The following is a 13,244-nucleotide window of genomic DNA, read 5'->3' as shown; positions in this document are numbered from 1 at the left end:
ATTTGTGGCGCTGTCGGCAAGTACGAACTTGGAGAAAATTTCATGGGGAGTTAAAAAAAAAAAAAAAAATCTGTGCACTTTTCCTTTCAAAAAAATAAGGGTACATTGAACAACAGCCTGGCCAGGTGGGGAGGAGTTCACCTCAGTTGTATTACTTTATTAAACTACTTTATTAAACGCTATTTCCAACTCATTCATCTACTTCAGACAGACACTGATTTTTCCCTTCCTCTCAGGATGTTTCAGGCAAGGACACATCTTATTCTTGATGGGGTGTAAAGGTTGACTTTTAATGCCCGGGTACTGGGCAGTTTTATGTATTTGTTTTTGGAACAGACTCTGCACATCCCGATCTCGCTTGGGCTCTCCAGGGGATACTGCAGTCCCCAGGAGTAATCCCAAATAGCTCTTCTAAATTCAACCCCAGCTCTGTCTGAGCATTAAAGACAAGGGAAGCATTCATTCTGGGAAGGTTTTATTTCACAAATAATTCAGAAATCAAAAGAAAATGGAGGGGGGGGGGGGGGGAAGATATTTTACAATTCTGTATTTAGAAAAAAATTGTAGTTTATAAACACACAGCCCCTTGAAAAACATGCAAAGGTACACAAAAAATTTACAAGAAACTTTTATACATAGGAAGTAAAATACATCATTTTTCATAGAAAAAAAAGCAACTCTATGAACTGGCCCTAAATATTTAGACTGCACAACCAACCAACTGCAGACTCCTCAATCAGCTGTTGGCTGAACGTCTTAAAATGAAGAAATTAATGGAGCCAACGGACCCGACAGCACACCGGCAGCTGGGGAAGCGCCGCGCTTCAGCTTTCGCACTGGTTGCGTTCTCTGGAGATCTGGCTACGCCGAGCCAGATGCTCTGCAATGGCAGCGTCTGCACTGGCAGTCTTGGTTTCAAAAATAAATTTATTGGAAAAGAACAACCAGGCAGCATCAGCTTTGCCAGGGGTTTAACCAGGCGCTTCAGCAAGGCTACCCCCGGGTGCTTCAAGTTGGCACGTGCTTACTAATCTGCTGAGCTGGGGGCTAAGAAGGAATGGATCTGGTGATATAAAGACGTGCTGCATCTTTAAGCGGCATTGAAATATATTAGGCTGAGAAATGTTTTGGTATCAGAAATAAAATCAGTAAATATTTGGCTAAAAACCGGTACTGTCCCACCTATATATGAATAGCTAGCACACACCATTGCAAGTGATTGCTATATCATGACTGCCTTGGAGGACCTGATCGCCCCTGATTCTGGTGGAGGTATGTTTAAATTCATAGCACCTAGGACCTCGAATAATATTTGTGTAGTAAAGGCACAATTTCTCTTTTGTACAACAAATATAAAAATAAACAGATACAAACTTAAATTAACATTGGTTTCTAAAAATCCAAACCAGTTGGCTGAAGACAAAAATACGCAATTGTAACTTGAATTAAGCATTTTAGGATATTTCTGTTGGAATAATAATTCTTCCCTCACCCCCTTTTCATCAGGTAGATACATCCCAAGCTGTTTGGACTTTTATGTGCTCACAATAATCCCCCGGACTTTTCTCCAAGAGCCCTCACATTTCTTTCCATCATTTTACAGCGTACGTAATTGTCACGGACAGCATATTAGAGGTGGGATCCTACGTTAGCGTCGAGGCATTTTATGTGCTCTTGCAGTCCCCACACCTGATTGCATCTCTCTCGCCCTTTCCGATTCAATAAATAGCACTGTGGCTACCGTTTGGCCCATGATGGTCATAGATTCATGCTGCAGTATTTAATGGGCTTGAACCAGACCATGCATAGTATAATTATTCACAGTGGGCAGAAACAGGGAAGCCTTATCTCACTGCCAAGATCTCAAACGCTTCCAACCAGCAGCTTTTCTAAGATATGTTCCAGCTGTTTTTAACATCAATTTACCTAGTAAGAAAAAAGTACTTCAGTTTGCCTATCTAAAGCAAATACTGTACACCTTGGAAGACGATACGATATAAACAACGATGATACATAGAGTCATTCCTCTCTATCCACCCCAAAGGTAGGTTTGCTGTGCAGCACTTTTGGAGACCATGCAAAGCAGCTCCAATGTAATATTTTACAAAAGGTCTCTTCCCAGATTCAGATTTCACAGAGAAAGAAACCCCATCAGGTGAAACAAACTGAGTGATAAAAGTAATTTCCTTGCTGATTTCACCGTGTTTACAGAATTAAAGAAGTGCTTAATCGTATAAATATTTTTGGTCTGTGTTTTGAAACAGCTTGAAGAGATGGCTTTTCTATCTGTCCAGATTAAACCAAACAGACTGAGCGTAAGAGCACCTATGAGACATCTGCCAAATAGAGGGAAATATTTTCCCGTTTGTTATACAATATTACAATCAAGTTATTGCGCAGAAGGACCATGCATTTACAAGAACTGAAGAACTAAAGTTTACATTGCCTTCTCAGAGTAATGAAGTTACTGCATGTGTGTGCATCAAAAGACAACCAGATTTGTGTTTAGACCAATTCTAAAAATTCATTTCCGAAGTAAAGCAGAGAATACTCTCCTGCCTTAAAGAGCTGGTCATGCTAGGCTCTTCTCTTGGCTTCGAAATGCATTTGGATGCATGTTGAGACATAAATAACAAAATATTAAACAACATCATTACAACACCTATGGGTTTTGCAAATCTTACCATCCTAGACATCAAATGCTCACGGGTACAGCATTTACACTGAAAGTGGGGATCTGTTGGTGTCACAAATTGAACAGGAAAAATTCATCTACCCCAACTTATGCCGTATCTTTAAAGTCTCAGAACTGCACACACCACAAAGAGCTCCACGAAGGTGAAGTGAACATGCTTCCTATGGATGCAACCATTCCTAGCAGAAATAAGATTAACTTTATCACTACTTAACTACTACAGATAAAACAACCAGCACTGCTGTATAGAACAATACACTGCATTTAACTGAAATTTTATTGGAAATGGTGTGTAGTATAGGATGAGATGTGCCAGCACAGGAGCCCCGATTCACTGACCTCTCATAGGTTGCCAGACTTGCAAAATTCCTGCGAATGTTTGACCAGCAAACATTAAACCTGCTGTTTTGATTATCTGGTGGCCTCATTTTCTGCAGCGAGGATCTCTGCCACCATTTCACACCCTACTCCATTCCCCAAAAAGCCTTGATGTCTGGCCGACAAGAACGTCCTCTCCCCAAACGTGACACCATCACACAACTTAGCCTAGCACGATGCCCCAGCAGCCTTACACAGCAGTGCTGATGCATGCCACCTCCTTGGGAAAATACCAAAATTGTCTCTTCTTTTGCACAGAAAACATCAAACATACACAAAAACGCTCTATCAAAGCCCAGCCTCTCCTCAAAAGATGCAACTTTTAAAACAGTTTCTCATTTCAAAGGGTCCAGCGCCTGGACAGTCGCTCACTTCGGAGTCTGCTCAGCAGCGCACATCCTCACGCCCATCACGGTAGATGCTTCACACCCTAAAAATGCCATCCAGGGCCAGGCCGAGATCCCTACGTCTGCCGTACATTGAGCCACCGCCGTTCTGTGTAGCACACCTCTCTCATAAATTGAAAGTTAGAACAGTTTATCTTTGCTGAATGCCCCTAGAGAAACGAAAACACGAAACGAAAAGATACAACGCTGAACGGGTGCAATGAGATGCGAACAGCTGAGTCAGAACCTGGTGTCTTTTTTTTTTTTTTTTTTCTTTTCTTTTTTAATTCCCTGAAAGAGATCGGCAAGGAGGGTATGGTCAGAGCTGATGCCATCAGAGGAGCCTTCCTGTCTCTGGAGATTAACAGAGCGCTCTCCCAAAGAAACCTGCACCTTCCCTGGGAATTTACTGCTTCACAGCAAAAATTCGGAAAGCGTTCCCATCTGAAGGATTCTTCAAGCTGGAAAAAAGGAAAAAAAAGAAAAATTTAATGAACCAAATGCAGGCACTGCCGGACCCAAAGTGTGATAGACCTACAGGTAACTCCAAATTTCTTTGGGGTGCACTGCCTCAGCACGCTGGCTCTCTGCTGATGTGGCCCCACCAGGAGCAAGAGAAAGATAAAGGATAAAAAATAAGGGGCACTTTTATTTTATGGTTTCAATCCAAATCTACAGTGCTAATGCCAACAAAAGGAGCTGGGAAGCAAAAGTCTCCCTTACAGTGCTAGCTTTTATCCAAGGAACACTGTGCTCCCATATGCAGGGATTCAGGCATGAAGAGGAACATGTTTTCCTAAAAACAGTTGTCAAATAGGCTGGCAGGTTCCCAGGGCCTGCCTGGCCCATCTCCTAGTGCTGGCAATGGGAGCAGCCAGATCAGCTCACGTTAAATGACGATAAATATGTATATTCATTTTCAATCTGCAGAGGTGCCCCCGACAGCTCTGACTCCAGCTGCTGGGGGTGGCTGCGTGCACGGGGGCAAGGGGTCTTTTCTCTTCCCAGCCCTTATTTCTTCAGCCCTGCTGGGCTGCAAAACCTCAGGAAAAAGGCAAAATTTCATATTCCCGCAAGATAAACATTCCAACAAGGGTAAGGACTCAGTAAATCTTAAAGGCAACCTTTTCCCATACCTATTTGGGTATGTATCTTTACCAAAGGTTATTTCCAGTGTCCTAAAGGGTAAGGTTTTCACTTGATCTTTGAAAAGCTATTTCACTGTCCAGTGGATCTCACAGCACAAAGGTGCTCCTTATTGCTGAGTGTAAATAACACTTTCCAAACCTTCATACTCATCCCTGCTGCGAGAACGGCTTTGGTTTCCCTCACCTCCTAGATCAGCACCTGGTGCTCATATTGCATGTCACTGCTAGCAGTAGAGTTTATTCTTAGCTAGGGCAGAGTTTGCCATCCACGTAAAAAAGTTGTCTGTTAGTATAAAAGATAACTGAAAGCAAGACAGAGATAGAAGAAAACTCATACGAACAGGAGGTTTGTCACCTAAAGCCAATCTACCGAATTGCAGATCACGGAACTGCAAAACGCTGATCCTGATAGACCTATACTAAAGAAGCCCCTATTTAATGCCGATAGCTTTCCTGTCTTTGTCTATTTTTATTTTCTGAGATGCTCTACAGCATTCTGCGGTATCCATTATTAGAATAAAAATAGGAAACTTCTTTGGTTTTCTTATGATAATTATAAAAGATGAACTACATAGAACAGACAGAGCCATATTAGCAGTGACCAAAACCCCCCACAATAGCGGGAAATTCTATGTTTGCAAAGATAGCTCTGAGAAATCAGTACCATCACAGCAATATCTGAAAAAAAATACATCACAGACTGAAATGGAAGCTTCAAATTAGAAAGGACTGAAGGAGCTGCGACTCGATCATTGCCATCATCCGGAGGTGCAGGGTTTTGGAAGCACTGATCTGCAATTGTACACTGAAACCAGCAAGGCTGGCCCAAAAGAAACTACAAAAAATTACAAGGGTGGCAAACCCATCTTCAAAACCTGTTTGATCATCTCTCTATAGTTTAATTTACTCATGTTTCTTTCAAAGAAAATAGAAGAAATTAGTTAGACACAAACACATCCCACACCCCAGAACTGAATGGAAATCCCAATTGTAAACCTCAAAGCACGGCCCAGGCTGAAAGCTGCAGAAATACACGTGCTTATCTTTTAACGTGATAAACACAACAAAATGTATTAATATGGACTCATACTGTAATAAAATAAAACCAGGCTTAACAATATTTCATAGCTTTCACCCCAATCTGAAAGCAGCTACTCACTTGTGGAAGGTAAGAGCAGGACAACACGCTCTATTTGTTTGCATCTCACTGTTAAGTCATGTATTTCCAATCCACCAACCTTCCTGGCTGATATCTGCTGACTTTGACATACAATTGAACACACGGTCGTGAATAAGAGGAAAGTACAAAGAAAAAAAATCCCACCTCTCAGACTGGACTCCGTTCTTTAAGGAGCCAACATAACTCTTCTTCTTTTCTACAGGCATCACGTCCACAAAACCACCTCTTTCATCTGCAATGACTCCTGCGTGCACTGCAGTTTTGCAGATACTGGAGCTCTGAAAAAGATTTAATGATTTTGACTTACAAACTGTCTATATTTTACATCTGGAGATTTACCATCTCCATTAGCAACAAGGAAAACCAGGGAACAAAAAAAAAATAAAATACATTTTAAAAAAAAGCAGAATGAAAAAGCTATGAAACAATTCTGTCCTTCTTATGGACACACTAGGGATAAAAGATGTCATGGAACAGATCTTGCAGGTATGCCATAAGCCCCAGGAGCAAATGCAAAAGCAAAACGTCAGTAAGAAGATCCACCACCACCGCAGAGGACGAGCAGTCTTCCCACCGCTCCCGTCTGCGGTGGAGCCGTGCCTGGGAGATGATCCAGGGCCAAAGCTGAATCGAGGACAACTTTCCAGCCAGCACCTCTTGGGTCTGCACCAGAGAAACTGCTGCGGCAAAACTCTTTGCTAGTGACTCTTTGCTCAGCAAAGTTTATTCACCCTGTTGCTTGAAAAGCAGACGCTTTTCCTGAATTAAGGTAAACGGCCACCAATTATCCAGGAGAGTTCGTGTCCTTCTTTCTAGGAAAAACAGAAGGACTGCGCCGATTGAGTGGTGTAGTTTTTGGACAGGCCCCATAAGACAACAGCCAGTACGGAGGGAGATTAACACTTCTGAAAAGACTAAAGCTTCTCTATTGCGCGTCGCGCCGTTACCCTGCGCTCCAAGATGTGCAGGCTCAGAAGAGATGGAGGAACACAAAACACTAACAACTGATGACTAAGCTCCCGAAGCATCCAGAGAAGAGAGCAAAAGCAGAGAAGGCTTCGGCATAGTATAAACTTGGCCGTCAACCCTCTAGAGAATTTACATACAGCAAGCTGGAATAACAAAAAGCAAAAACCAGCTTTGTACAGGGAACTGCAGCAGGTGAAAATCCCAACCCCATAAATTCCCTCCCAACCCCATAAAATCCCTGATCGCTAAAAATCAAACTACCACAAAACCAGCACCAAGGGAAAACGTTCCTGTCGCGTGCGTACGATACGGATCATGCTGTTTCAGTCTTGCAGCCATATATGGCAGGTTTGCCTTGTCCCCTATATATTTATCACTTTGGATGGCCTATCTCTTGGCAGCTCTCTGACTTTTGAGTGCCAATTTGGTATTTTGCTTCTATATATGGTCAAGGGAGCAAGGGAACGCTGTGTTTGGAAGAGAAGAAAGGCTGTGAATTCACCCTAGTATGCGGTGGGAAATCTGTAAATCTAAAATTGGCTCATAAAATTAAACTGTCCTGAATCAATTTGCAACACTCTCCACTGGGATACATCCTAAACGATGTTCTTCTCCAGACATTCCTGTTTTATTCCAGGACTTGCCGTTCTGCCGCTTACTCAAAGCTTTGACCAACAGGCTTTTTATTGCCTTACCTCTAACCTCCCATCATCGCTCTGTTGGATTACAGCCCTCTCGTATCCCAGGCCAGGCTCTGCTTTGACGAATTGATTGCAGAGCTTTTGGAAGATGAGACATTACAAGAATAAGGCCATCCCCTCAAATTCAGAAGTACAACGGCTGTTATGGACAACGCAACGCCTTTCCGTGCTGTAGCCCCTTGGGATGCTCTGAGAGCATTTCCTGACAAAGCAGACTCTGAGGCACACACCATGAAATGACAATACCTTTTATAGTGGGCTATTAGCAGTAGTCTGCGACTATGAGTTTAATCACCCATAATTTCCTCATTAGTGTGACTGGTTTAATCATTAAGTTTGTATCTCCTGAGAGCTGAGCCACCCAGCTCGGTTTGCTCCGGTGATAAACGCCTGCCTGGTTATGTCGGTGATCTGTCCTCCTCCGACGAAAGGCCACACAACTGTGGATAAAAGACCTTATCTCAAGAGCAGAGAACCATCTTCTCTCCTAGCTTGGTAGGGCTCCTGAGCAGGGATGGGGACGGGTTTCCCTTGCAGTCTTATGTCACGCTAGGAGCCAGGCAGAGTGACAAACGGCAGCGTCTCGTGCAACTTAAAAGCTCTTTTGCAGCCTTGATAAAGGCCGCCGGCTGTTCACACAGCTCCAGCGTCACCCCAGAACTGGTCCTGTCCACGTTGGCAAGCTGAATTTTATTCCCTAGGCACAATCATGTGCTCGTAGAAATGTTTTTTGTTTTCCTCCCCCCATTTACATGGCAGTGTAAAGAACTTAGCTGCAACGTGCTACCAGGGAAAGGAGGCAACGAATTTTCTGTTGCCCAGCCAGCTGCTTCTCGCTACCGATTTCAGCACTGGAAGACTCTGGAGACGTTCCCCCCGCACCCTCACGTGCTGCTTCAATCTGCAATCCCTGCATGAAGGCAGCAAGTCTGTTCTCACCAAAAAGTAATGCTATTCAGTGGAAAGACCGGGGATTTGGGCGTGAACTCTTCCCATAGCGTATTTTCTTGCATTTTGTTCATTAACCCCAAATTTGAAGGCCCCTCTGTGTCCCGGTTCCACAGTCTTACTAATTTCACCACGAGCAATTTCCTGCACTGCTTTTTAAAGCAAAGGCTGCCAATATCTCTTTGTGCTTTAAGCACCAGGAGATAATGTTATAAACACACGGTCCAAGATAATTTCATAATGATGAGTAAAAAAACCCCGATCAGAACACATTTAAAGTGGGTAAAAATCTCTTAACACAAACCCAGATAGCGGTGCCTATGAGCCATGAATAAAAATCAGACTTATCTCATAAAAACTGCTAGTCCTTCATGTCACAGCTTTGTTCTTCGTGGCAAAACAAATTTTCACATGCCTTCCTGGGATCACGTAAATACGAACGCTCTCTCGGGCCAAAAGCACAGTGAATCAGGTCATTACAGAGGCTAGCCAAGCATTTTTGTCATCGCAGCTTGGGCTATCAACTCCTCACCTGCCAGAGCATTTAGCAAATCAGTGCTTTGGAGAAGGTGCTAAAAGGCCAGAGCGGGGAATGCAGACTGGACACAGAGCAAGATGCTTCTTTTCCTTTTAGATAACTTATTTAAGAAGGCACAGTTGGAGCACAAGTCCCCCCAGGGCCATGAAGGTGCCACTCCAGCCATGAAGCCAAAGAGCCCTCCCAGAAGACTAGGACTTGTCCCATCCAGCTTAGTCTCTGCTTTAATGGTTCCTCGGCCACGGGCTGGGGTTAATTCACAGCAGGGCTCCTGGAGAGCATCCTGCACAGCCCGTGCTCCCTGGGAAAAGCCTTTGCCCCAACTCTCCCTGCACGCCATACGTGTTTCTCTTGTCAGCTTTCCAGCCTAAGCATTTCTCGGCATCAATAGCTCTCCCTTTGCGGCACGTTTCACAGCCTCCTGAAACGCCTTTTTCCCCCAACTAGTTTCACCTGCTTTGCTACCAGTCTCGCACTCTCATGAAAACCTAAATGCTTTCCTTATTACACCTACACTATTAGTGTGGCGTAATTACAATCCACGCTATTAGTACAGTAATCCAGACAAAGGTTAACCAAACCCCTAGGAAGTGGCCAAATACTTTTTTTTTTTTCCCCCCCTATTTTATTTTCCTCCCAAATCGCAGTCCCTGCCCCCGTTTATGAAACAATACCCAGGGGGTACAGTAGGAAACGGAGCATGCGATTCATTAAAGGACACCGATCCTTTTGCGTCAGTACAAATCAGGAAACAGCACCAGCCCGGGATGCTGGTCCTCGCCTAATACCCTTGTAATCACAGGCCCCGTTCGAGGGTAATCTGAGGTAGCTTTGTCCTCAGTAAAAAGAGAGAAAACTATTTCCCATTTCCTGCAGGTCGGAGCGTGCACAGAGGCAGGTACCGCGGGGTGGCAGCTGCCCGATAAATTTGCATGTCAGCTAGTCTAGGCTAACCTGTTTGTGCAGCTCTACCTCTAAAAAAATTGGTCTCAAGTAAAAAAGAGGTTGGTTGTTTTTTTTTTTTAAATTGCTTTCGAAATCACTTGCCCCAAATTATTGGATGATTTTTGCAGGATGTTTTTTCTCAGGAGCCTGCAAAGCTCCACAGTGACCCCAAGCTGGGGGTCCATGATCTGCCGACTGCTTCCCCCAGGCCTTCAAAAAGCACATTCCCACAGGCTACACACACCAGCCAGGGAGCTGGCATTGCTAAACACAATCTCTGACAGAAAAAAAAAAAAAAAAAAAAAAAAAAAAAAAAGACAGAAGCACCCGCAAATGGAAAACGTTGCAACCCAGTTTTTAGAGGCCTAATATTAAGAGATTTCCAAAAAATGACTCTCTGCCTAGTTTTAGCATCAAGTCTCTGCTCATCCCCACGAGCAGAGTTTAGAAAAACAAACCAACAAAACCAACTCGCATGCTTGCTTTCCACTGCTCTGCACTGTGTCCCGACTGCTCAAAAGCGCTGTTCAGCTCCCAGAAAGAGGAGGGGAGGACAGGGCAGGGGAAGAAGGCCTATTTTTGCCAACTATATAGTGTGATGGTATATAATAAAGGCCCTTTGGTGCTCATCTGCAGATCTTGAAACATTGCGAAGGTGGACAAGCGCTGCCATCGTCTCACAGCCATAGACCCTCAGGCATGGAGAGGTTAAGTGACCTGCCCCAGTCCATAAGAATAAGTCAGTGCCGGAGAGTGGAAGGGCTCCCCAAGCCCATTGACCCCAGCCCGGTGTAGCAGCTGTTGCACTTTGTTAGGGCTACATCTTCCTTCATCCCCATTTACCCCATCCCCACATTGCAATGATCATGGAGAGTTTGACTCTCTTCCCCTAATCGCAGAGCACGACGCCAGCTCAGCGATATAGACATCGTGATTCCCGGGGTCATCAGGGAAAGGAGCATACTCACATCTGCATAAACGTTTGTGCCAAACACTGGTGCCCAGTACGATGGCTCGTCTTTACAGTGGGCTGGACAATAAATCCTAGAAAACAATTTATTCATATTTATTCTCTATATCAAGGCTCAACAGGAAAGCAAGCTGCATTCTTGGGAGATTTCGAGTGCCTGCATCTGGTCTGCAGGTGGCAACAGTGAATTCAATTATTTGTTCCCCTCAGATGACATTTGGTAGTTACTGCAGAACTGTAAGCAGAGGGGTTTAGACCAGTAAAATGGTATTGGTCTTTTACGACATTTTCAAAAGTCATAAATGTCTATATTTCTGCACAACACCGTGCACGTAATTATTTGCATGTGTTTGTGCTCCCCTGCCCTGCCACGACTTACACCTGCACAAAGCAGCTTTCTAGAACAAACTTCTTCCATGTTTTAAAGTGGAAAGGAAAACCACATCCAAAAACCAGCAAGTGCAGGAGAATAAAGACAAGAGTGCGAAGCTGCACTCTCATACATAGGGGTGTGCTGAAACGGGATCGCGTAGCCTGACGGATGTTACTGAAGCGGTCCAAAAACTTAACGTGAATTTTCTATCACGATGCCAAGACAAGCACGGTGGCAGGAGGAAACGCGCCATTCCCAACTCCCTCCTCCAGTTCATCTGGTAAAATCAGCTCCGTTCCTGCTAGCCCTCAGATTTGGGGACCTCAGCATCTCAGCATCCTCCATCCTCAGAGCAGAGCGGGTTTCAGCTGAACATAAGCAGGCTCGCGCTCGTGGCACGCAGTTACCTCGGGCAGTGGGTCGTCGGCTTTTTGAACTGGCACAGCTCAGCTACTGTGGTATAGCAATCCAGCGTCTGTGCTGCGGAAATAAATACGGGAAGGCAAATTACTAGACCTAATAGCCCAGGCAGCTGCAGCAAACACAAATCACAGTCACGCAACGCATCTGGTAAGACCCACGTGCAGCTGAGGGCACCAGGAGGAAAGCTGCTCGCTCCTTTACGAGCAGCATGCACCCAGGAGAGGGCTAACCAGCTCTCCAGAAATCCTCCTACCATACTACAACGTGGCCTTGGAAAGGGCACAGCTTTCAAAAGAGAAAAACAGCTGACCCACAAGACAGCGTGTTTTTGCTACAGCTCCAGACATGGAGTCCAAATAACCTGACCCCCCAAATTTTTTCCTGAAAGTGGATCTGATCAAAATGATGATTATACGTAGGAGGAAGAGGAATCATTCAAAGATATTCCGAAAGTGGGAATTGTTTAAAAATTAGAACTCCATAGTAATTATTTATATGCTTATCATAAATATGACGACTCGCTGTTATAAACTAATTTCATACGTATTATATGTTTCATTATACCATTGCACTATTATATTAGGTACTGGTTTTTTCAGCTTTTATACAGTGCCCACACTAGACCGAGGCTTTCATACAAGGATGGCTCAACTTCCATCACTTTACTACCAGCAGCTTGTGACACCGCAGCTGATGTCTGGACCCGACCGTGACCCATCACCAGGAGATGCTGCTAGAAGTGGTCGGTCACCACCTTTTTCTGTACCTTCCTCTTAGAACCCCACAGAAAAATGAGGTGGCTGATGGTAGAATTGCCCCTAATGGGTGATGGATCGCCACTCTAGGGTTTAGCTGTGGGACTGAACCATTTGACAAGACCACTTCAAATGAAAAAGAGCACTGTAAGGAACGATGCTTTCAAGTATCCCGTAAAGCTCTAGCAACAACGGTTTCTTCTCAACTTTTAAAACTTACTTGTGACTTTGGAAACCATGAACGCATTTGAAGGCTTAGTTTTCCTGCGAAACAAGCAAACAAAAACATCTATTAAACAAATAAGCATACTAGAATTACTTGAATCACTATGGCTACATATGAGTAACAAAGACGACCGAACATCTGCTTATACTTTAAGCAAATACAAAAGCTTTTTAATGACGATAGTACCTAAAAGACTCCACACCGTTCCTGGTGGACTTGACAAAAGCTGGTGTCCTCCCCTTCCTCGTGATATCAACCAGTCCTCCTTTATTGTCCAGGATGCCGTAATGAATCGCAGCACGACATATGCTTGATGACTGAGAAGAGTACAAATACAAATAGCATGTGAAAGAAATCTCCTTCACGGAGCAACGCTGACCAGCCGCTGTGCAAAAAATGAAGGAGAAATGAAACCACCACCAAAAGGCCAAATGGAAAATAAGCTGAGTACACTCCTTTGGAATCTGGTTGTTAAATTTCACTCTCCCAACACAGCCTTATTCTTTTATTATTATTATTATTATTTTAAGCACTGCCTGGTTGAACGGCAAGCTTTTTTTAAATAACAAACCCATACATTTAGATACAATTTAGAAGAAAAGCAGCATT

At 44.0% G+C, this 13,244-nt stretch overlaps 1 protein-coding gene across 3 annotated transcripts in view; it reads right to left on the bottom strand.

Moving 5' to 3' along the window:
• Positions 1-478: 478 nt before the first annotated feature.
• Positions 479-13,244, bottom strand: part of CRISPLD2 (cysteine rich secretory protein LCCL domain containing 2) — a 32,168-nt gene continuing 19,402 nt past the window's right edge. For all 3 annotated transcript variants that reach the window (XM_075510921.1, XM_075510922.1, XM_075510920.1), the window contains 6 exons: positions 12,822-12,952; positions 12,630-12,673; positions 11,639-11,711; positions 10,857-10,932; positions 5,932-6,065; positions 479-3,920 (listed from right to left, as the gene is read on the bottom strand). In XM_075510921.1, coding sequence (XP_075367036.1) covers positions 3,866-3,920; positions 5,932-6,065; positions 10,857-10,932; positions 11,639-11,711; positions 12,630-12,673; positions 12,822-12,952 — 513 coding nt within the window. In that variant the 3' untranslated portion in view covers positions 479-3,865. The remainder of the gene's footprint in view (positions 3,921-5,931; positions 6,066-10,856; positions 10,933-11,638; positions 11,712-12,629; positions 12,674-12,821; positions 12,953-13,244) is intronic.

The sequence above is a fragment of the Mycteria americana genome, chromosome 8 (genome assembly GCF_035582795.1).
Source record: "Mycteria americana isolate JAX WOST 10 ecotype Jacksonville Zoo and Gardens chromosome 8, USCA_MyAme_1.0, whole genome shotgun sequence".
NCBI classification, from domain to species: domain Eukaryota; kingdom Metazoa; phylum Chordata; class Aves; order Ciconiiformes; family Ciconiidae; genus Mycteria; species Mycteria americana.
This window is presented reverse-complemented; position numbering and strand designations above follow the sequence as displayed.